The sequence below is a fragment of the Terrapene carolina genome, unplaced genomic scaffold, assembly GCF_002925995.2.
Source record: "Terrapene carolina triunguis isolate 2854851 unplaced genomic scaffold, T_m_triunguis-2.0 Scaffold35098, whole genome shotgun sequence".
Lineage (NCBI taxonomy): Eukaryota > Metazoa > Chordata > Testudines > Emydidae > Terrapene > Terrapene triunguis.
The window spans coordinates 894,611-918,904 of NW_020699449.1; the positions used below are offsets into that span (position 1 = coordinate 894,611).

At 40.8% G+C, this 24,294-nt stretch overlaps 1 protein-coding gene across 7 annotated transcripts in view; it reads left to right on the forward strand.

Annotated features, from left to right (window-relative positions):
* Nucleotides 1–24,294, forward strand: part of PTPRD (protein tyrosine phosphatase receptor type D) — a 184,095-nt gene that overhangs the window by 55,855 nt on the left and 103,946 nt on the right. For 6 of the 7 annotated variants that reach the window (XM_024213898.3, XM_024213900.3, XM_024213901.3 and 3 more), the window contains 3 exons: nucleotides 53–142; nucleotides 11,300–11,510; nucleotides 14,873–15,033. In XM_024213898.3, coding sequence (XP_024069666.2) covers nucleotides 53–142; nucleotides 11,300–11,510; nucleotides 14,873–15,033 — 462 coding nt within the window. Of the gene's footprint in view, nucleotides 1–52; nucleotides 144–11,299; nucleotides 11,511–14,872; nucleotides 15,034–24,294 lie in introns of all 7 variants that reach the window. The other variant, XM_024213897.3, reaches the window with a different exon arrangement.

The following is a 24,294-nucleotide window of genomic DNA, read 5'->3' on the forward strand; positions in this document are numbered from 1 at the left end:
TTATCCACTCACTTGATTTAGACCTCATTGTTATCTATTACTTCCTTTACAGAGGTTATTATATAGTAATTGTGCCTTTGAAGAAGTCTCATGGAAAGTTTATCAAACCATGGGAAAGTCCGGATGAAATGGAATTAGATGAGGTACAGTATTTCTATTTTGACTGTTTCTGTTTCAGTAATTAAAATATTTTAATGATTGCATGCCACTAATGCACTGATTTCAGCGAGTTTAGTTGTCTGGATATTTTATCTTTGGATTGTGTTACCCTCTGGGGGCAGAAAAAAAGATCTAATTACTTAAATTAGAAGACATTAAAGACATTAAGTTTCAATAAAGCACACAAACTGTCTGATCTTTGTTGGCATTAATATTTTATTCTTTGCCTATTGTAAAGCATAAAGCAAAAGTGCATAAGGTGAAATGAGTTGTCAGCAAAAGCTTAATCACCATTGATATGAACTGCAGTAAAGGTCTGGTTCATTAGTGGGCTGTTTGCTAAGGATATAACAAATGCTAAATTGCAATTTGCACTGCTGTTTAACATTTGACTTACCTTGTGGTCTTTTTACCTGTTTCTCACATACTGTAATACTGATGATTAGGAAATGTTTGTAGTATTCTCTATTCTTGTGGTACTCAGTATTCCGAAATTAAAAACCACATAGGACAAAACAACCGTGTGTCACCAATTAGCAATATAAGCGCCATACTCCAATAAACGGAGTATAGTGGCTTCATTTCAGAAAAACAACAACGAAATACTTTATCTCTTTTGAGCTAGTATTACTTCTAGCCAGCCTAGTGTAGATTCCTTCTATGTCTGCATTGAACTTAATCTAATCTGTCCTCATTTTCCCTGTCTGTAAACTGGGGGTAGTGATCCTGACCACCTTTGTGAAGTGCTTTGGGATCTCTAGATGAAAAGCACCGTACGAGAGTGAGGTATCATTACGATTATTATTTTTATATCTGTCTAGGGTTTGAGGCCACACTCATTGGCGTTGTAATTGATGCAGATAATATCCCCACATCTTCATGACAGAGACTCTCCAATTTGGACTTAATCAAAGACCACTAAAGTCATTTGGAGTCTTTCCATTGAATTCAGCAGGCTTTGGATCAAGCTCTATATACTTTCCCCCTTTCCTTTAATCATGGTAAAGAGTATTCTGTGATGGAGTTGCCATTGCTTCTCCATAAAACAGCCAACAGGAAGTGCTCATTCAGCAAGTGGGCACCACACTTTTTCCCTACCCCCACTACCCAAATATGTTTTCTGTGACCTGAACTCCAAGGGGCAAGGAAAACAAGAGGTAATTCCTCATTCTGGGCATCTATTGTAGGTCAATTTAGGAAAGTGTTTTCAATAACCTTGTCCAATAATTGGGAGTTTTTAATTTCTTCAGTGACCAGAAAAGAAAATTATCTGCAACAGCAGGAAAATAGTAATCCTTCATCAGAATAATGCAAAAGGCTTAGTTGTTGTTACTAAGTTATTCAAAAGAAGACATGGTTGCTCCTGAGTAAACAATTAAAGCCTGAAATACTCTTCATTATTTTAAATTAATGGAGATATCCTATCTCCTAGAATTGGAAGGGACCTTGAAAGGTCATTGAGTCCAGCCCCCTGCCTACACTAGCAGGACCAAGTGCTGATTTTGCCCCAGATCCCTAAGTGGCCCCCTCAAGGATTGAACTCACAACTCTGGGTTTAGCAGACCAGTGCTCAAACCACTGAGCTATCCCTCTTCCCCCCCCCCTTTTAATCAATTTTTAAGCAGTTTACAGCATTGTCTTCTTTCTGTTTTGATGAGAATCGGATTCAAAACACAGAGACCACTTGCTTGAACCATTAATGTCTTTCCTTTAAAAGAGCTGGTTGTAAAGGCTATCAGCACCTTGATGCAGTCCTAGATGACATAAAAAGTAGTTAAACAATAAAATTTCCCTGGAAAGACCCATTCAGTAATGGAACATTGATTTACTATTACTGTCCAATTTTAACCTCCAAAATCCACAGTCAGATTCAGCAACAACAACTGATAAGTGTGGGTGCAGGATGACATTGAACTTTGTTGCAATAAAATTCTACGGGTCTGTGCTGCTGATTCCCATAACAAAGGGTCATTTTAATCATTCTGCAAGTTGTGGTGCATTAATCTGTATAATAGTTTGATAAAGAACATTTATTAATTCAGAAATATTTGGGTCAGGATGGGCTGTTTCCTACTTTTTTACTGATATAATTGAGACCACATTGTAGAATTAATGGTGGAAGAAATAAGATATGCATTGACTGGAAAATGAAAATTATTTCTGTTAAAGAACTAAAGCCCTTGATATATCTTTTACAATTGCCTTCAATATATGCAGTAACTCTTGAGAAGGGGGAGGAAAATCAAAAGCTGGCAGTGGCTGCACTTCATGCTTTCTCGTTCAATTTCTGATGCTTAAAGGGTTTTTCCCCCCTACCTGGGGAAATAAGAACTTTATATTGTTGTTATGTAGTCTTTCCCTGACCAACCTGAGTAAGCAGTGACACAAATAAAGGGTAAAATGCAACTATGAGAAGAAAACTCACCAAACCGCTAAACCAAACTACTGACAAATGATTAGGTCTTTATGGAGGTGAGCTAGGGGAATTTCTGGGTTTTATCTACTACATCCTCAGATATCTAGGTTTGGGACATATTGCACAGGGAGTTACTCAATATGCTAGACACCCCCAAATGCTTTACAGAAATAGGTTAGCAAAAGAGACCTCAGTAGCAGGTGGTTTTGGAGCAGTAAATCCATAATCTACCAGTCAAGAAGACTGTATCCACACTTATCTAAGTGTTCTGAACCTACAAGGTGTCATGCACCCTCAGCTCTGATTGAAGTCCGAGGTAGTGAAGGGTGAAAAGCAAGGGTGCAAGACAAGGCCACTAGTTAGACAGATATTCTGAGTTTGAAAGGTACCAGGGAGAAAAAATGTACTGGAAACTGGGGTTGAAATTCAGGCTCCATTGAAGTTATTGGGTGTTTTGCCATTGACTTCAACTGGACCAGAATTTCACCCTGGGTTCTTGCAGTTGATTCAAGCAGAGTAAACTATTATTTTGCTTGGTCAGAAATCATGACTTGTTTGCTAGTTTGTGGCCATTAGATTTTGGAAAATGCATATAGTCATAAAGACATTTAGTTATGATGAGACTTGGTGACACAGAGTAAATATGTCATCTTTGTAAAAGCAATATGAATGGCAGATGTTATGATTTGGATTTAAATACACCTCTACCCCGATATAACGCGACCCGATATAACATGAATTCTGATATAACGCGGTAAAGCAGTGCTCCGGGGGGAGGGTCTGCGCACTCCGGCAGATCAAAGCAAGTTTGATATAACGCGGCTTCAACGGGGTAAGATTTTTTGGCTTCCGAGGACAGCGTTATATCGAGGTAGAGGTGTGTTGTTTAGGAGAATTTTTGTTGTTGCGAGGAATAACGAAAAAAACAACAACCCAGAAATAGATGTTAAGTCTTAAATGAATTCAAAGCTTTTCAACCTAGTCCTGTTATAAAGTATCACTGGGGATAAGTGTGATGTTAATGACATATGGCAACGACATCACCTATATCTGAAATATGAATGAAAGCAAGGGTGCACCTGGGGTCTATTCAGTCATGTGGAATAGATTTTGTAAACCAGATTTCCATTCACACACAGCGTTAAGTTTAGCTGGCCTTGATTGACCAACATGCACCGATTTGCAATGGTTTATGAAAGGTCTAAAACCCAAATTATAATTATAATATGAACTGGAAAGATGGGGAACAAAAAAATTGGCTGGGATTTTCAAAGGTGGTGTGGTAGAAGGAGTAAGGTGAGCTAATGCCATTGAATTCCAGTGGAGATTAGTCCCCTGTGACTCCTTTGAAAATCTCACTCTTCATCTTAAAGGGTGGCTGGAAGCATATACTTCCCTTTGTATAAATATACTGATGTCTGTGGACCATCAGTCAGTAAAAACTCCCTACCCTCCCAAATACCCAAAGGAGCTGGACCTGAGGCTAGGAGGCAGGCAAATAGAACTGACTGTGGAGAGGTGGATGTGTATATATTGAAGCCAGTTGCCAAGCTGCCTTCAACTTCCCCTGCCCGCCTGGTATATAACCAAGCTTTCTCTCAGTTGTCTTTTTCATCCACTGCTGGGAGTGACTTTATCCTGGCTTACCCCTCCCCAGCCCCCTCTCGCCCATGAAACTCCTCTCTGAGATGAAGCTAGGAAGGGAGAGAGAAATAACAGAGTGTTCCCAGCAGCTGATGAAAGCATCTCTGGGAGCAGAGCTGTGGAAAGGCTGGCCTCGGGGGAGTGATAGAAAGCTCAGCAGGCTGGCATCACTGCATGTACATATTTTTGGGGGTGAATGCTTCTTAGAATCCCACTAGCAGATGCCTTGGGGGCATATGGCATCACGAAAGAATACCTCCCTCAGCAGATCTGCTCTGAGCTGCTGCTGTTAGAAGCAACAGCAGCCAGGGCTAATGTTCAGGCAGCCTCTGCTCCCCTGTCCTGTTGCTGCCACTGACTCTACCTAGTACTGGCACATGTGAAGCAATCAGAAGGCGGGGTTTTTTTTCCTTAAAAAGGGAGAGTGGCCGTCAAAAACAACTAGATAAAAGCACCATTAATAGGCCAAGATTGGTCTATTACCCACTGAGGCCCTCACTTTTACACAAGTGAGGGTCACCTGGAAATTATTCTGGATGCACGTTAAATAAAAGATAATGTGCAAAAATCACCACAGTTGTTTCTAAGATTACAGTACAACAGTGTCATTTTACAGCAATGTCCTTTTCAAGGATCCAAACACCTTCAAATACTTGGGAAGTTCATTTTCAGATCGAGGGGTCCATTACACTAGTTTTTATGCTGGTGTAACTCCACTGAAATCAATAAAATTACACCAACATAAAGCTTGTGCAACACGATGGGGAATCAGGCCTTGTGTCTGAACTCCATATCTGGTCGCTATACTGATCTTTGTAACGAAGCACAGCAAAGCCCAGTATCCAAACACCCCCAACCTTTAAGGAAGTTTGTATCCAAATTTTGCATCTTGGGCCCATTTCTAATTTTAACCTGTTTGAGATTCAAAATTTTAATGAACTGGCATGTTCAGCTAATCAGTGTTAACAAACTTTGTTTTAGTAGTGAGTTAAGTTTAAGTCATATCCCAGAGAAAGGAGTGGTTGCTTGCTTTGTGTGCTTTTGGATTGTTTGATGCATAATTAGGAAATACTTGTTCCATTTTGGGGATGGCAAAGAGAAATGCCATCTAAGTTGCAGTGTAATACTGAAAAAGTGGGTTCAGCTAGAGCTTCCCCGACTAAGCATATTTTTAAAATGAAAATATATACTAGAAATTATATTTTAATCTCTTTATAGAATCATAGAATATCAGGGTTGGAAGGGACCTCAAGAGGTCATCTAGTCCAACCCCCTGCTCAAAGCAGGACCAATTCCCAACTAAATCATCCCAGCCAGGGCTTTGTCAAGCCGGGCCTTAAAAACCTCCAAGGAAGGAGACTCCACCACCTCCCTAGGTAACGCATTCCAGTGCTTCACCACCCTCCTAGTGAAATAGTGTTTCCTAATATCCAACCTGGACCTCCCCCACTGCAACTTGAGACCATTGCTCCTTGTTCTGTCATCTGCCACCACTGAGAACAGCCGAGCTCCATCCTCTTTGGAACCCCCCTTCAGGTAGTTGAAGGCTGCTATCAAATCCCCCCTCATTCTTCTCTTCTGGAGACTAAACAATCCCAGTTCCCTCAGCCTCTCCTCATAAGTCATGTGCTCCAGACCCCTAATCATTTTTGTTGCCCTCCGCTGGACTCTTTCCAATTTTTCCACATCCTTCTTGTAGTGTGGGGCCCAAAACTGGACACAGTATTCCAGATGAGGCCTCACCAATGTCGAATAAAGGGGAACGATCACATTCCTCGATCTGCTGGCAATGCCCCTACTTATACAGCCCAAAATGCCGTTAGCCTTCTTGGCAACAAGAGCACACTGTTGACTCATATCCAGCTTCTTGTCCACTGTGACCCCTAGGTCCTTTTCTGCAGAACTGCTACCTAGCCATTCGGTCCCTAGTCTGTAGCAGTGCATGGGATTCTTCCGTCCTAAGTGCAGGACTCTGCACTTATCCTTGTTGAACTCATCAGGTTTTTTTTGGCCCAATCCTCTAATTTGTCTAGGTCCCTCTGTATCCGATCCCTACCCTCTAGTGTATCTACCACGCCTCCTAGTTTAGTGTCATCTGCAAACTTGCTGAGAGTGCAGTCCACACCATCCTCCAGATCATTAATAAAGATATTAAACAAAACCGGCCCCAGGACCAACCCTTGGGGCACTCCGCTTGAAACTGGCTGCCAACTAGACATGGAGCCATTGATCACTACCCGTTGAGCCCGACGATCTAGCCAGCTTTCTATCCACCTTACAGTCCATTCATCCAGCCCATACTTCTTTAACTTGGCGGCAAGAATACTGTGGGAGACCGTATCAAAAGCTTTGCTAAAGTCAAGGAATAACACATCCACTGCTTTCCCCTCATCCACAGAGCCAGTTATCTCATCATAGAAGGCAATTAGGTTAGTCAGGCACGACTTCCCCTTGGTGAATCCATGCTGACTGTTCCTGATCACTTTCCTCTCCTCTAAGTGTTTCATAATTGATTCCTTGAGGACCTGTTCCATGATTTTTCCAGGGACTGAGGTGAGGCTGACTGGCCTGTAGTTCCCCGGATCCTCCTCCTTCCCTTTTTTAAAGATGGGCACTACATTAGCCTTTTTCCAGTCATCCGGGACCTCCCCCGATCGCCATGAGTTTTCAAAAATAATGGCTAATGGCTCTGCAGTCTCATCCGCCAACTCCTTTAGCACCCTCGGATGCAGCGCATCCGGCCCCATGGACTTGTGCACGTCCAGTTTTTCTAAATAGTCCCGAACCACTTCTTTCTCCACATAGGGCTGGTCACCTTCTCCCCATATTGTGCTGCCCAGTGCAGCAGTCTGGGAGCTGACCTTGTTTGTGAAGACAGAGGCAAAAAAAGCATTGAGTACATTAGCTTTTTCCACATCCTCGGTCACTAGGTTGCCTCCCTCATTCAGTAAGGGGCCCACACTTTCCTTGACTTTCTTCTTGTTGCTAACATACCTGAAGAAACCCTTCCTGTTACTCTTAACATCACTTGCTAGCTGCAACTCCAAGTGTGATTTGGCCTTCCTGATTTCACTCCTGTATGCCTGAGCAATAGTTTTATACTCCTCCCTGGTCATTTGTCCAATCTTCCACTTCTTGTAAGCTTCTTTTTTGCGTTTAAGATCAGCAAGGATTTCACTGTTTAGCCAAGCTGGTCGCCTGCCATATTTACTATTCTTTCTACACATCGGGATGGTTTGTTCCTGCAACCGCAATAAGGATTCTTTAAAATACAGCCAGCTCTCCTGGACCCCTTTGCCCTTCATGTTATTCTCCCAGGGGATCCTGCCCATCTGTTCCCTGAGGGAGTCAAAGTCTGCTTTTCTGAAGTCCAGGGTCCGTATTCTGCTGCTCTCCTTTCTTCCTTGTGTCAGGATCCTGAACTCGACCATTTCATGGTCACTGCCTCCCAGGTTCCCATCCACTTTTGCTTCCCCTACTAATTCTTCCCTGTTTGTGAGCAGCAGGTCAAGAAAAGCTCTGCCCCTAGTTGGTTCCTCCAGCACTTGCACCAGGAAATTGTCCCCTACACTTTCCAAAAACTTCCTGGATTGTCTGTGCACCGCTGTATTGCTCTCCCAGCAGATATCAGGGTGATTAAAGTCTCCCATGAGAACCAGAGCCTGCGATCTAGCAACTTCTGCTAGTTGCCAGAAGAAAGCCTCATCCACCTCATCCCCCTGGTCTGGTGGTCTATAGCAGACTCCAACCACGACATCACCCTTGTTGCTCACACTTCTCAACTTTATCCAGAGACACTCAGGTTTTTCTGCAGTTTCATACCGGAGCTCTGAGCAGTCATACTCCTCTCTTACATACAACGCAACTCCCCCACCTTTTCTGCCCTGCCTGTCCTTCCTGAACAGTTTATATCCATCCATGACAGTACTCCAGTCATGTGAGTTATCCCACCAAGTCTCTGTTATTCCAATCGCATCATAGTTCCCTGACTGTGCCAGGACTTCCAGTTCTCCCTGCTTGTTTCCCAGGCTTCTTGCATTTGTGTATAGGCACTTAAGATAACTCATTGATCGTCCCTCTTTCTCAGCATGAGACAGGAGTCCTCCCCTCTTGCGCTCTCCTGCTTGTGCTTCCTCCCAGGATCCCATTTCCCCACTTACCTCAGGGCTTTGGTCTCCTTCCCCCGATGAACCTAGTTTAAAGCTCTCCTCACTAGGTTAGCCAGCCTGCTGGCGAAGATGCTCTTCCCTCTCTTCGTGAGGTGGAGCCCGTCTCTGCCTAGCACTCCTCCTTCTTGGAACACCATCCCATGGTCGAAGAATCCAAAGCCTTCTCTCCGACACCACCTGCGTAGCCATTCATTGACTTCCACGATTTGACGGTCTCTACCCAGGCCTTTTCCTTGCACAGGGAGGGTGGACGAGAACACCACTTGCGCCTCAAACTCCTTTATCCTTCTTCCCAGAGCCACGTAGTCTGCAGTGATCTGCTCAAGGTCATTCTTGGCAGTATCATTGGTGCCTACGTGGAGAAGCAGGAAGGGGTAGCGATCCGAGGGCTTGATGAGTCGCGGCAGTCTCTCCATCACATCGTGTATCCTAGCTCCTGGCAAGCAGCAGACTTCTCGGTTTTCCCGGTCGGGGTGGCAGATAGATGACTCAGTCCCTCTTGGAAGTGGTGGTCATGGAACCCCCATCTCTAGGACAGTGCATCTTTTGCCTTCCAATCAGTGGAGTCTCCTTCTGCTCCCTTCCCTCAGATGGGTCATCTAGTCCACTCTCCGCATTAGTACCTGTGGAGAGAACATGGAAACGATTGCTCACCTGTATCTCCATTGCTGGTACATGGACGCTCCTCTTTCTCCTTCTGGAGGTCACATGCTGCCAAACCTCTTCACAATCCTTCTGTCCCTGCTGCGCCTGCTCCGAATCTTCAGAACATTGTGGCCGTAGAAGCATCTCCTGACGTCTATCCAGGAAATCTTCATTTTCCCTTATGCAACGCAGTGTTGATACTCGTTTCTCCAGCCCTCGAACCTTCTCTTCCAATATGGAGACCAGCTTGCACTTTGTACAGACAAAGTCGCTTCTGTCCTGTGGAAGAAAGACAAACATGGCACAACCTATGCAGGTTACAACAGCTGATCGCTCACCTTCCATATCCCTGTCCTCTTAAGAGCTTCCTCGGCTGTTGCAGGAACTACTCAGAGAAACCTGCAGATGAAAGCCTCAGTGAGCTCTCTCCAGGCGAACTCCCAGGCAAACTCCCTCTGTTAGCCTCTGCTGTTCGTCGCTCAGCTGGTTCGCTGCTGACTGCCCTTATATACCAGTCAGGCCCACTCAAGGCCCACCTGGAACAAAGCACTCCCAATTCACACTTTTCAAACAAACAAGCAAGCAATCAAGCACACGGTCAAACTGACCAACTGTCCCAGCAGCAGACACTCAGATACTCACCAACACAGCCCCCCTAATGCAGCACTTAGCGTACCTCCTCTCGGACAGCTCCCAGGCAAACTCCCTCTGTTAGCCTCTGCTGTTCGCCGCTTTGCTACTGATCTGTAACTTTCCCCTGGAGACTTGCCTCCTACACTTAACAAAGTAGTGAAAACTTACCCATTTTGTTCATTTTGTCTGGGAGCAGAAGAACTCAAAATAACTGTGTGACCTTGGAAGAATATAAGGTTGGAGACTGAGTCTATTGCTTTTACTTTAAAATAGGACAATGAATAAGTTTTATGGGTGAAAAATGAGGGAACACTCTTAGCAGTCATCACTTGTCAAGCAGGAAAACTTCAGGCTATTTTTAAATGAGTCAAATTAGTATTTGCTTAATGTCAGTATATCCAATGTGATAAAAGATATTGAATAAGCATTTGGCCGTTTAAATAAGTAATTAATCAGTGGCTTTACCAGGTCGGCTTTATTTCATTTATTAGTTAACATACAAACATGAGCTAGTATTTAATCTTACTGCCAAATACCCTGATGTATATTTTGGCTTTGTTCATCAGAGCAAATATTTAATGGGGTAAAGGAAGTTTACATTTTGAAAGGCAGGCTACACAGTTTATGTCTCCGTTGAGTATGTTAAGTTCTGGTGCTTAACTGTTATGATGGAAAGTGGTCTAGGTGTCAGGACTCCAGGGTTCAGTTCCTGGCTTTTCCATTGAAGTGCTGTGTGACCTTGAACAAGTTGTTTAAAGGTTGATTTTAGTGATGATGAGCAGCTGAAACTTTTATTGACGTCAGTTGGAATTGTGGGTGATAAGTGCATCAAGAAACTGTGCCTTTAAACTTTCTCTGCCTCCCTTTACTCATCTGTAAAATGAATTTAATTTTACCTCCCTCACTGTGTGTGTGTATTTGAGATTCATTATTTGTAAAGTTCTTGGAGAGCCTCGGATGAAAGCTGTTACAGAAATCCAATGGACTATTTTGTGAATATGGATGATGTTGTTGTTTGTATTCTAAACTCTTCGTAATACTGAATGGTGCTAGAAAGATAGTGTTTGCATTTTAGAAAGTCCCCCTGAAAAATTAAACCTAGGTAATGAAGCCTGAGTTTCACAGGCTGGGATTTTTTTTTCTCAATTTTGTATTGTTTTCAATTTCCTTCCTCGGAGGGAAGTTCATTTGCTTTATTGGGATTCACTGTATTAAGTTGGAGGTCACAGTGTGGCTGCTGCATACATATGAAAAAATATTATGCAACAAATTGTCTTTATTTTTCAGAGAAAAGGTGTAATGCATTGTAGGAATTAATTCTGTAGGGTTTTATTAGCATGGACAATGATATCAGGCACTGAAAATTGATCTAGTTGACCCATGTTTATAATCTGAGCAGTGCAATTGCAATTTAGTATCTTATCTTAACAGGAAAGTCCAAAAATTTAAGGATTGCAAGAACTGAGATTTAGTGATACTGACAAGCACCATGAAATGAGCATAAATGGTATTTTGATAGTTCTTGGCCCTGAATTAAGTTTTCCCATTAAACTGTCAATAAGTTACATTAATGCTTACAGTTATCTTTCTGTTCTCTCTCTCTCTCTCTCCTTCCCCCCCCCCCCCCCCCCCCGTTACTTAAGGAGATAGTTAGGAAACGCAGAAGCATTCGTTTTGGGAGAGAAGTTGAATTAAAGCCATACATTGCAGCTCACTTTGAAGTTCTTCCTACTGAGTTCACCCTGGGGGATAAAAAGCAGTATGGTGGCTTTGAGAATAAGCAACTCCAAAGCGGTCAAGAATATGTCTTCTTTGTTTTGGCTGTAATGGAGCACTCTGAATCTGTAAGTGGGCTGCATGTTTTTGCTGCAGTTGTTTTTATTCCTAAGTTTACCTTCACTCATTTCTTATAGTATTTGTTCACACGATCACTCCTCTGTCCACTCACAAAAGGTCAGTTACCTACTGGGTATGTCAGTGCTTTTCAAAAGTCAGTGTCTTTCCTTGCTTATTTACAGCGATCTCTCAGGCTAGAAGGTAATCGTTCTGCGTGCGTTTTAATGTATTATTTGCTTCTGTAACTGAAGGGTAAAGATCACCTTTTATTAGCATTATTCTGATCCTTTGCAAATTACAGGCCTTGCTTCATGACATCCGTGATGCAACTACTGAGGCATGAGCTTCATAGCAATATCTTTCACAGTGTAAAAAATGTTCCTTTCTTGCCTGCGGACTACCATTGAGACAATGGTGTTTGTTACCAAAAATCTTTGGAAAGATCTATCTAATCAGAGACATGCACAGCTAGCTTCTTCAGAGATAGTAATTTGCTACCAACTTTATCAGTGAAATGTAAGAAAGTGAGAAAATAATGCAATAATAAGGAGAATTCCTGAGGTGATTTAAATAATGAGTTGTCTCTTCCCATTATGTAATTCATCTTATTCTTATGTCCCTTTATGCTTGAGTTGTTTTAGCTGCAAGTAAAACAGTAAAAAAAATAATTAAACAAAGATAGAAATAGGACGGTGGAAAGATGCTGCTTCATACATTAACATTTGAACATGCAATATGTCGCATAGTGTCTTTCTAATTGATTCCTAAGCCTGACAGATACATTTGCTGGGCTCAGCCAGCTGAACCTACTGTAACAGTAATCTGAAGTCTAGTCAAAGACCTCCAGTGTCTGGCAATGCCTTAAATGTGTGGAGAGTTTATTTAGTTGAAAACGAGGAGGAAGTTCTAGTTAGTCTACTTACCACTTGTGGCTTCATTTGAAAATGGAATAACTGCTTTAAGGACGTTCTAATATAGAACAAAAGTTTCCCTTTTCCTCTTTCTGTCTTACAGTGATTGCAAAGACTGTGTCAATGGAATGGAAAATGTGTTAATTAATAAAATCCTACACACCATTGAAAAGTTAACCAAAAAAAGTGACTAAGTGATGATTTACAGCTGGTGATAGAAGAGCCAGTGGCCTTGTGAATTGAGCATAGGCGTCACGTCATTAAATCTTAAAGTTGAAAAATAGGACAGCTTTTAGGTAGAAAGTTAGATATCTGAAAAGCTATACTCACAAATTACCCATACTAAGATTCAATGTTTTCTTTGCAAAGTTTTGCTCCTTCTGTAATTTTACATATTAACTAAGGCTGTAATGTCTAACATTGTTGATTTTGGGACTTTGACTGCCTTAAAGATAAATGAACATAAAAAGGTTTGGTTTGGATGTTTACAACTTAAACATGGTATCCAGAATCTGTGATAGGATTTTGTAGTTGTGGATCTGGCCATAGGGAAGGAAGAGGGGTCAGATAAATGAGCATCTATGTCCCATGCTCCATTGTGCTCTGTTCTCAACACATCAGTTCCAGAGGCTGCTAGAGTTTGAATCTTACACTCTAGCAGAGTATTTCTTCTGCACAGGCAGAATACTTTCTACACAGCATTTCTCCTGCACCTAACTCTAAGCATTTACAAATGATCAGAAAATAGATTTGTCTTAAAAATCTAACCGTATTAACAATGCCTATAGGTAAAAGTAGACATCAAGGATTTCATATCTCTTCTTTGGTTCAGCCTATTCCCATGGGGTAGTTTGTTATCACATTTTGGCTTCAGCATTTGGTTCTACTTGCTCAGGAAAGAGAGGCTGAAGGCAAAGTAATATTCCAGTGGCAGAATCTTCTGCATCTTCAATTAACATTGAAGCAGAAAAATACCTAGGTCAAGGTTCCTTTAAGCAGGATGATGGAACGCAAGTGATTAAACAACTCTTCATACCTTAGAAGAAAATTTGTTATAAAAAACAAAAGCAAATGGTAAATGATGTGCTTGCTTGTCCCACAGACAACCATTGTCAGTTTTTCATATAGTCAGTTTCTAAATGTTTTTATTCATATTAACCCATTTATTCACTTATATGACAAGACAATTGAACATGATATCATTGGTCAGTACCGCGTAATCATTTTTTATCGCAACTATTTAAAGCAATTTTCAGATGTAACCACGTCTGTATTCAAACTTTTCTGACCTGTGAAATTAGTAATTATCTAATCCGAAGTGAAAACATCTTTCTTTATGGTGTCATTGCTAAGGCCTGCATCGCATATAAAGTTGCCATCAAGTTTCCTCCTCCTTGCTTCATTAGTGCTGACACCCTGGTGTGACTCTACCCATAGTTTGGTTAAGCAAAGCTCCCAAATGAACAGAGTATTCCATAAAGTGGCCTGTCAGTGAACCGAACTGACACAACTAGCATGGCTGGAAAAAGCACAGCCTTCAGCCACTCTGGCTTAGTCTGGCAAAAACTGAGCTGCTTGTCCTCTACCCAGCATTCATCCTTCTTCCTCTCTTCTCTGTTACCCTTGACAACTCCGCATCCTTGCTCTGCTACAGGCTCTGAATTGATCTGTGACTCCTCTCTGTATCTTTTGCCCATAGTAGACCTCTGTCTCTACAACATCTTCATAATCTGTCCATTTCTCTCTATTTTCTTTGCTTAAACCCTTATCCAGCTTTCGTCATATCTCAGCTACATTGCTTCCAAAGTTATCTAGCTTTTCTACGCTCTATGTCCAGCCTCTCTTCATAGTCTCTCCCCTTGTCTTCAAGTCCCTAACCCACTTAGCTCCTATCTAGCTCTCTGTTGTTGCCTCTTTGCACTCTCCACTTTGTCCCATTGTTTCTGACCAAGCGGCGTGCTACTGTTGCCCAACATATCCCTATATTTAACCCTGCCTTCCTGACTGTCCACTATAATTCTGTCCTCTACTCTTTCAGTTCTTTCACACCTCTTCCAGGAAGCGTTTAAACTCTTGTTCCCTCTTCCCTTCCCAGCAGTGCAAACAAAACAAAGAAGTGAACAAACAAATCATCCACTGTACTTTGCTAGTCATTTTCTTTTGTTACATCATCTCCCCAATTCTTCATCATTACATTGCTCACTGAGATTGTGAAATCTTCTGGGCAGAGACCTTGTCTCCTCATTTCTCTGTATACACCTATCATACTTTTGATACAATATAAATAAAATTGTAATAATAATAAATTATTTACATTTTAATCTATATAGTGTAGGATTTGAAGAAATAACAATGGGTATTATAATGCCATTATATTCCATGTACATTTATTTAGTTCTAGCACAGTTATTTCTCATGCCCATTACTTTATCGTTGAATAGGATCTTATTTTCTTACAGACCATGTATGCAACCAGCCCATATTCTGATCCTGTTGTATCAATGGATCTCGATCCCCAGCCAATTACAGATGAAGAAGAAGGCTTGATTTGGGTTGTAGGACCAGTTCTCGCAGTGGTGTTTATCATCTGCATTGTTATAGCTATACTTCTTTATAAAAGGTAAGTTTACCAAATAGTTCTTTTTAAACTAAGGTGACTTTTAGATATTTTGACCATTTTAAGATACAGTGGGATCAGATAAAAAGTTGTTGTGCCATACTCTATATATTAGATGTCATCCTGTGGATTCTTGCTATATTTTTTAAAGAAATTTTGTTTAGTTTGTATAGAACTGAAAAGTTACTTTGAGTTTTCCCGATAGTTATAGTGATTTGGTTTCACTCTTTTGCTGATGACACTGTATTGCAATTTGGGGTATTAAAAATGTTTTTGTATTTTACGTATATATGTACATTAGTGTATGTGTACACGTGTATCCATATAATCATTTCACTTTTTTTACTTATCTATTTAATATTGTAATGGTAATACGTTATAGGTTACATTCAGTCCTGGTGTGAACAGACACAATTCTCATCTCCCTAAAAGTAACTGGAGTTGTGCCTCCTGAAATCAGGCCTCAGTTTGGCCATGTATGTACATGCATTCCTGTACCCCAGGATTAACAAAATATCAGTAATCATTTGCTACTAACACTGGAATCTGATCATAAACTTGAGGAGTCATTTGCTGACTCTTTTTTCATCCTGTATGTTTAAGGTGACCAGATGGCCCATTTTTAAAGGGACAGTCCCTTTTTTGGGGACTTTTTCTTATATAGGCGCCTATTACCCCGCACCCCATCCCGTTTTTTCACAGTTGCTATCTGGTCACCCTGTGTATGTTACATCACGCTGCACAAGACACAGATCTAGGTTTTGCCATTATTTGAGAGTCAGATTCTCCACTGCCTTATACCTTGTTCAGTCATTTACACCTATGCAAAGTGCAGGCAAAGTCTGCGTACAGTACTATCATTTAAGCTTCCTAGCCTTTTACACCTACTTTTCACAAATGTCAATGACTACACAATGTGCAAGGTGGAGAAGAGGAATACCCAAGATGGTCAGAAGCCCAGATTCAAAGTTTTACTGTTTGATTTTTTTCTTTACCCAAAACAGTTTTGAAAGTATATCGGTAATGTATAATTGTTAGTGTCTGAGCCATCATTAAGCCTCAAATATGTCTGACTAAAACTACCCATGAAAATCTGAGGAAGCAGTAAAGATGTGGGGATGTATTTTTTTTAAATACTCTACATTTAATTAAATTATTTTCTGCGAAGCAATTGGATTGTAACTGTACCTATTCTGATGAAGAAAAAAAATCTTCATAAGCCTCAAACGTCCTGGATTTCCCCCCCTCCCCAAATGTCTGCAGTCTAAAACAGCTGAAGATGGATGCAGAGGCCTTCAGGTTTCTGAAAGAGAAATACTGTGTTCAGCGTAAAGAACAGTCCTGAGGCAACCTCTGTTTTGGAATCCAAACAGACATATATTTATAAAGATGCCCTTTAGGATCATAATCATATAGCAGCACAGAAATCATTCTGTTTCTTGCAGATGTTATGCCTCATGAATGTTTCTGTTAGTACCTACCGTCTGAGCCAATCTAATTGTGAGCCCCTCCTTGTGGCTATCAGTCATTATAAAAACTGGTAATTGGAAACAGGCTGGAAGTGAAATACTCAATTCTTGTCACTACTTCGGTTATCTCTAATACAATACCTTCAAAGCTACTAAAACAAAAACCAAAACAAATCCCGTCAAAATATAAGGCAGATCCATACCTACCCTGGGAATATTGATTATACCCATAATTACGTCCTTCACGGTGTGTTGCCAAAAAGCTCTAGAGGTACACCACATGAGCAGGTAAAAATTTCTTGGTCAAGAGTGCAAAGGGAATCCCATATGCAGACTATAGAAGGCACATTTTGCATCTTTTATTTGCTAGTAGCACTAGAGATGTTTGGGAGGATACCCATCTATATTTTTTAGAGTTCAAGGAATTGTCTACATATAATTATGTACCAGTTTAACAAAATTAATATGAGATATTGCCACGTTTAAATTGGTGTAACTCCCTATTGTGGATGGAGCTGTATCAATATATAAGTGTTTATCTCAGCTTGTTTCTGTGAATTTGCAGGTGCAGGTTAAACTGATACAAGCCAGGTTTAAACTGATGTAAGAGTGCCCCCGGACAAAATTGCACCAGTTTAGCAAAATCAGTATAAAATCATAACTTTAGTCATATTGGTTCAATTCTGTGCATAGACTTGGCCTAATAAGGGAAGTTATCAGATGATGCAGAAAGGATGATGTGGAATGCTCACTGTTAACAAAGTAGGAGCTTCATTCACTTGTGGGATTCTGCTTGCAGACACTGATGCATCAGATGTTTTTTGGTAGAGTAATGTATAAATGCTTATCTAGATGAACAGGCAGAACTGAGGTTGAGGGTCCCAATTAGGGGGGGGGAAGTGTGACCAAAGGGGGCTTAATGGACACAAAACGCTCACATCCCTTGCTTCACTGAAAGGGACTGGATCCATTTTTTGGCATGAGTAGCTGCCAGCTCACCAGAGACAAAGTTAGGTAGGTTATCCCAAACAGATGCCAATCAAACTCCTTTATATCAAACCAACATATATTCTCGGCATTTTCGACAGTTTTTCCCAAAAAACATTTTAGAAATGTGTTAAGAGTTTTAAAACATTTTTATTGGAGTTTTGTTCCATATCCTTTTGCTTGTTAAAACAGGCTGTCTGGCTTTGTAGCCCTGGGCCAAATTCAGAGGTAGTGAATAAGGATTGTGTACGTTACATTTACAACCATTTACAGACATATAAAGTAATATAAACTGGGTTTGAGCTAGATCAAGAGGTAAATTAAATTAGGATATGACATTTGTGTGGATATATTGGATGTATTAAAAAAAAAAAGGAATATATGCATGGGTATTCTTTTATAAGGTGCTTTGAACCTATTCAAAACATGGAAGAATTTATAAATACGTTGATGAACAAAAAGAGCCCAGTGACTTTGGTATCTGTAAGGAAGAACATATAAGATATCATTTAGTAGTTGGGATGTTAAGGAACTTTCAGAAAAAAAACACAGTTAATGTCTGAGCTAACCCTGGAACAGGGAGTAGAACTGTCTCAGAAGTCTGAAACAGTAAAAATCCATATTACCCAGTAAAAAAGTAGCAAACCAAAAATGATTATGGCAAAAAGGGAAGCAGTATTGTGGGGGGGGGAAAGTGTGGGGATATAGGCACCATGTCTGTTGAAGGAAAGGAACCAAGGAGGTATTTTAAACAGGGGTGAGTCTTACCTCTTTTCTAGGATTTTTGATCAGAGACAGCTTTATGAACAGACATGGACTGCTAATTTCAACATTACTGTTATTAAATTTTAATATGATGTAGGGGCAGTGGTGACTGATTTATAAAAGGACGTTTAAAGCGATGAGCCCTAGCCCTCAGTTGGAGGAGGCCTGGGTAGTGTAGATAAGTGGCCTGGGTCAAGCTTTTACTACCTACAAAGGCAAGGAGTATGTGTCTGATACCTTTGTTATTTGTGAGGCTGTTGCAAATAGCTTTCCAGATTGAACCAAAGCCACTGAGATGGGCCTCATATAACATAAAGAGGAATGTGACAATGTTTGTCATAGGTGGCGTGCTGAAAGGATGTGAGGCTGAGAGATGCCAAATCTGAGAGATTTTAGGCTTTCTTCTTCAGCCGTGAGAGTGCAGGCCAAATGTCATCCAATCTTAAATCAAGAGGATTAGTACTTCTAAAAATGAATGGGAAAAATATTGGACCACACCCTCTGTCACTGAACATAGTTGCATTCTGAGAGCCTTCATGATTAAGACTGATCGAGGTACTCAGTATAGAAGTAAGAGTTTTTTGTCCTAAATTGGTTGTAAACCCAGCTGAATTATGATGTGATAAGCAGTGGTACTCACTGCACACCCTTAGGGCTGGTCTACACTGGGGGGGGGGGGATCGATCCAAGATACGCAACTTCAGCTACGCGAATAGCGTAGCTGAAGTCGAAGTATCTTGGATCGAATTACCTGGGGTCCAGACGGCGTGGGATCGACGGCCGCGGCTCCCCCGTCGACTGCGCTACCGCCGCTCGCTCTGGTGGAGTTCCGGAGTCGACGGTGAGTGCGTTTGGGGATCGATATATCGCGTCTTAACGAGACGCGATATATCGATCCCGGATAAATCGATTGCTACCCGCCGATACGGCGGGTAGTGAAGACGTACCCTTAATGAAGGGAGAGAATCATACTGAGAAAGGTTCCTTAAACATTCTGAACAGACGTTCCCATCTTTAGGATTTGGTAGTCTAAGTGAATTAACTGGGCAAAACTCTTTTTTTCCCTTGCTTTTCTTGCTATACTCTTGCCCTCAAGAAAACTGTTTTTTGTTGATTCAGACAAAAGAGAAGCTAGTAATATATACTCAGAGAAAATCAGAACTGTATCCAAAATTTCCAAAGAATTCTATATATTTAATTAACATGACAACATGAAGATAAAAATCATACTAGTCGATTCTATTTGGCCTCTGTGTGTGTTGCATCATCTTAGATTCTCTTATTCGCCATTAGCTATATTTTGTGTCCGTTAAGCCCCTTTTGGTCACACACGCACACACACACACACACCCGTTGTTAAATTCATTGTTAAATTCAGTGTGAATTTCAGCAATCAATGTAGGGGAATCTGGGAGAAACTAAATTGATGAAACATACATTTATGGGTGGAAGGGGTAATTATACAACTTTAAACTCTCCTTATACTCATTCATAGCCATACCACAGCCCATCTTGTGCAACAACACAGGGCAGTACAGGAGCATAAGGCACCCCCTTACCTCAGTGAGTCAGCTACCCACATAAGTGAGGAAGGGGAAGCATCCTTCACGCTCCCAATCCTGTGCAGGTGGACAGAGAATGGAGTCTTGGCTTTGCCTCCAGCAATGCACCAAGCAGCATAGCTCTGCCAGAGCACCGGAGGAGAAACATTGCATCAGGTGTAGGGCTGGTACAAAGTACGTCTCCCCCAGAACAGGAGGATAACTGATGGGCAGACTGCAACTCTGAGAGTCACAGCTTATCACCCAGGGTGTTCTTAGGGCAGTGCAACAAAATGCTGCCTCACATGCAGGGCACTTGTTAAAGCTACAAGTTAGCCCTTAGATTCACTTGTAAATTTGGCCATATGAATTTAACAGCACATGTCTTGGAGGGAGAGGAAAATGTTAATTAATAAATGTTAGAAATCTCTAAAAACTATCCAACATCTCAGGATTTGCCAGGGCTAGAAAGAAATTATGTATCCCGCTGAAATATCAACTTTCACTGGTGTTAAATTCCTATGTCTGATTTCTGTGTTTCTGAACGCTCACGAGATACCTAACTTGAAACCCACCATGGATGCAAGGCTGGATGTTGCTTATCCTGGAACTCACTTTAATCAGTGTTGTTTCTGGAAGACATTCCGTGTTTAGGAGACAGAAAGAAACATTTCTTTAGCAGGTTGATTTTTGTTTAAATGGCAGCTGTGTGAATCTGCTCAGAGGCTTGGAATGTTATCTTAAATCCTTTTGAGCCCAGTGGAGTTTTGCCAGAACAAGTAAGGACTGAATAAAAACTTAGCAAGGAGCTCCAGATTTGCGCCATAGTAACTAACATGATTCTAAGGAAAAAATGGAGAGACTCTAAAAAAAGAAAAAGATCTGTGATGTTGCAGGGCACTATAAAGATTTTAGTACCCATTGTAAGTAATAGGGTCATTGCAGCTTCCAAGCAATAAAATCTTTGTAGCTCCCCACATTATCATGATGATACACTGTGTTTTTGGTATTTGGGAATAGTTTCAATTATGTGACCTGTTGATAGCAAGTAATAAAGTCTTTTTCCAGTTCCACCCATTTTTATAGGTCATGCACTATAGATCTAAGATGAGCTATTTCTTTTAAAGCAAAAAAGAGTATTTAATATTTTATTGGGGAAAGATTTAGGATTACCTTAGTTGTCAAGAGACCTTTTAAAAATAATTTCTGACATTTTATTACCTAGTTGCGTAAAACCGGATAAAAATCTTTTGTAATTTAGTGCAAGTCTTAGTCACTCTATAGGAATATCTCATCCATTTAGCCTTTTTTTAATGAAAAAAATGTGTTACACTAAACTTCCCTGTACCTAGGTTAGATGAAAGTCTTTTCTCCAGCTTGTAAGTAAAATTCAGAAATATATCCAGCATCTGCAACCTCCTGGAATGTAATTGATTGTGGCATTATTTTGTAGGTGATGACCAAAAGGGAATGTGATATTCATACAAAAATATTTTCTTCAGCAGCAAAAGACTCTTTGAACTTAACCTTGTGTCCTCCATTTATTCCATGATTAGAAGGCATTAAATGTTTTGATGAGCTGTCATTCTGTAATTTATGTAAGTTCTGTGTCCTCATTGTAAAACACCATTTCTTGAATCTCCTGTTGTCATGGTTACTCTTCTTGCCATTGGCCAACTAACATTTAACCTTTTTTCCCCTCTTTGCCGCATTAAAATGGAGCAGTAAACCTGACAGGTGAGAAGTGAAGAACAATTGCCCTCCATTTACACCAAAAAAGAAAAAAAAGAGGAAAAAAGTACAGACAGTTTATCATGATGATGATTTAAAACAGAATTTTTGTCAGTCTAAATGATCTTGGACAGATACATATAAAATATAAAGACAGCGTGATAGTGCTCTAGATATTTTATAGCGTTTACAACACTAAAAAGGCATGAGGCATTTATAGCAGTGTTTCATCTTTTAACTAAAAAAAGTTTTTTTTTCCATATCTTATATTTTCCTCAGTTACAATTTCAGGTGACAGTACAAATCAATTTATGAGAGTTCTTTGGTCAAGTTTAAAATGGTGTTCATGTCTCAAAACGGAGCTTCAGAAGAATTGGGAAATTATGTACTGTAATGGGTTAATGCACTTTTAACAGCCTGGATGCAATCCTGACTTACAGTAGGTCACAAGTAAAAATAAATTGATGATCTCATCCTAGTCCTTAGAGGGTAGTCCTTCACATCATAAATCCTTTTGAACCCACACAATCTGATACAATTACTATAGCATTCTCGGGTCTAGAGAGAGACAGAATTAGAATAACTCTAATTAAAACAAACAAAAGTACATTGTTCTACAGTAAGTGCCCCAAACGCTGCAGTTTTAGCGTTACTGTAGCATTTGAGGCTATTTATGTTTACTCTAACATTTGAAGCTATTGTAGGATACTATAGTGCTTTTTAATATAGAAACGGGGGTTGTGCAGGTCAAAGCTGATATGCACTAGCAGAGCTATATGTGGAAAAATGCAAATGATGTCTGCCTCTAGGCAGTTCTCCTAGTCCTTCACTTTTTAAGAGTACCAGATATAAATAAACATTCTTCTTAAGAATTGAAAGAAAAGGGAACACACATATCAATGTAAAAACATTAATGGGTTTGGTACTAAATTTGGATAAATATTTATCCACAATTTTGTATATGTAATGAATTAACGGTTCAACCGCCCAAATTTGTAGATTCAAATCAAGTAACTAAATGTCTTGCTACCCATTTTATACACTCGATTTTCATTTGCTCTTGCAGATAAAGGTTTTGTATGTTAAAAAAATAAATTAAAAAAAGCCTTTTGAAGCTGGATTGAGGTCCTCTAGGAAATTTAGCCCAGTGACATTTACTTAACTGAATTTTCATGAAAATCTGTTTTACCCCCTTTTTCAATGAAAGTATCTTTTTTTTTTTTTAATGAAACTGCATGTCTACAAATACTAGAAGTGAGGGCCTGGCAGTCATGGAGCTCTTCTGGAAGCACATAGTGGGGTGGTTATAGGGTAGAATGTTCTGTGTCTGCCCACTGAAGGCCTTGCATAGCACTAGTTGTTTTAAATTTTGGATGGCACCTAAATGATTCACTGATGGTCACCAAATACTTTATTAAATAAATGAAAGGTGTAGAACTTGTTGAGTTTGGGACCTTTTACATTAATTCTTAGGGCCTCAATTTTGATACCCATGCTTATTGTCCATCTATCCAGGATTTTAGAATGGCACACATCACCATGGCCTCTGAACTATGCTGACTAGTGCCAACTTGTAAATAGACCCATTGATTTCATGAAGCAAAATGTGCAGTAGCGTGGGTCCCTGTGCAGTTTTTTATTTCATAAAGTTTAAAGTGATTTCATTGGGGCTACTCACTGAGTGAGGTACTACTAATGGATGACATCCTGGCAAAATGTCCATGGACTTCACTTGCACCAGCTTTTTTCCCAGTATGATTAAGGATGGCAGAATCTGACTTTATAATTTTATCTCTGACCAGGGCCGATGGGGGGGGGGGGCTGAGGGGGGAAGCCGGTACAAATTTACCAGGGCCCAGCGGTCGTCCGGAAGGGGGCCCGGGGCCTGGCTTCCCCCCCCCTCGTCGGCCCTGTTTAGCCGGTCTGCCCTTGCTGGGGGGCCCGAAAAAATTCCGGGCCCAGCTTCCCCCCTCTCATCGGCCCTGTTTAGCCGGTCCGCCCTTTCCGGGGGGGCCCAAAAATTTTTTTTCACCGGGGCACGAACCTGTTCTCAGCAGCCCTGTCTGTGACACTGATCTGTAGTCTGTTTGGTTGAACCTGACAACAATTTAAGAAGACTGATTCCTGCACAGTCCTAGAAGTCTATTCACAGGAACTGTTTCCCTACAAGTTTTACCTTTCTTTAGGTCTGTGGGAGGTTAACTGGGGCTTAATCAATTTTGTGGGGCTTGTAGTACATAGAGAGCATTTTGATACCGAGCCAGCTTGACCAGCAGAAGGACCAATAAGTGGCAAAATAAACCATTTAGGACGCAGGTACCAGATTACAAGGTTTGGGATAAATCACCTTGAAGCTGGCACAACTTTCCAGTGGCAGAGCAGTATATGGTCATGCAGGGAATTCCAGGCTCTGTGGGTTGGCAGGGGCTAGGATTAATTTGGGGATAATACATTCAACCCCTAGAGAAAGCACTGACTCACATTCCTTTCAAGTGACTCTTTGTTATCAACAAAGCTGTGGGTCCAGAGTGAACAAAGACTCCCCAGGATTGCCATACCTGTTGCCTTTGTGGCTGAGGGGAGTGACATAGAAGAATGAGGGGTAGACTGAAGGAATCGCTTCTTCATCCTTTTCAAAACAATTTAAAAAACCAGTTTCTTGTAGCCCACTGAAGGGAGAAGCAGCCATACTAAGGGTTTATCTGGAGTATAAATTCGAGAGTCTTGCATTAAAACTCTGGAATTATTTGATTTTCACAATCTGATCTTGG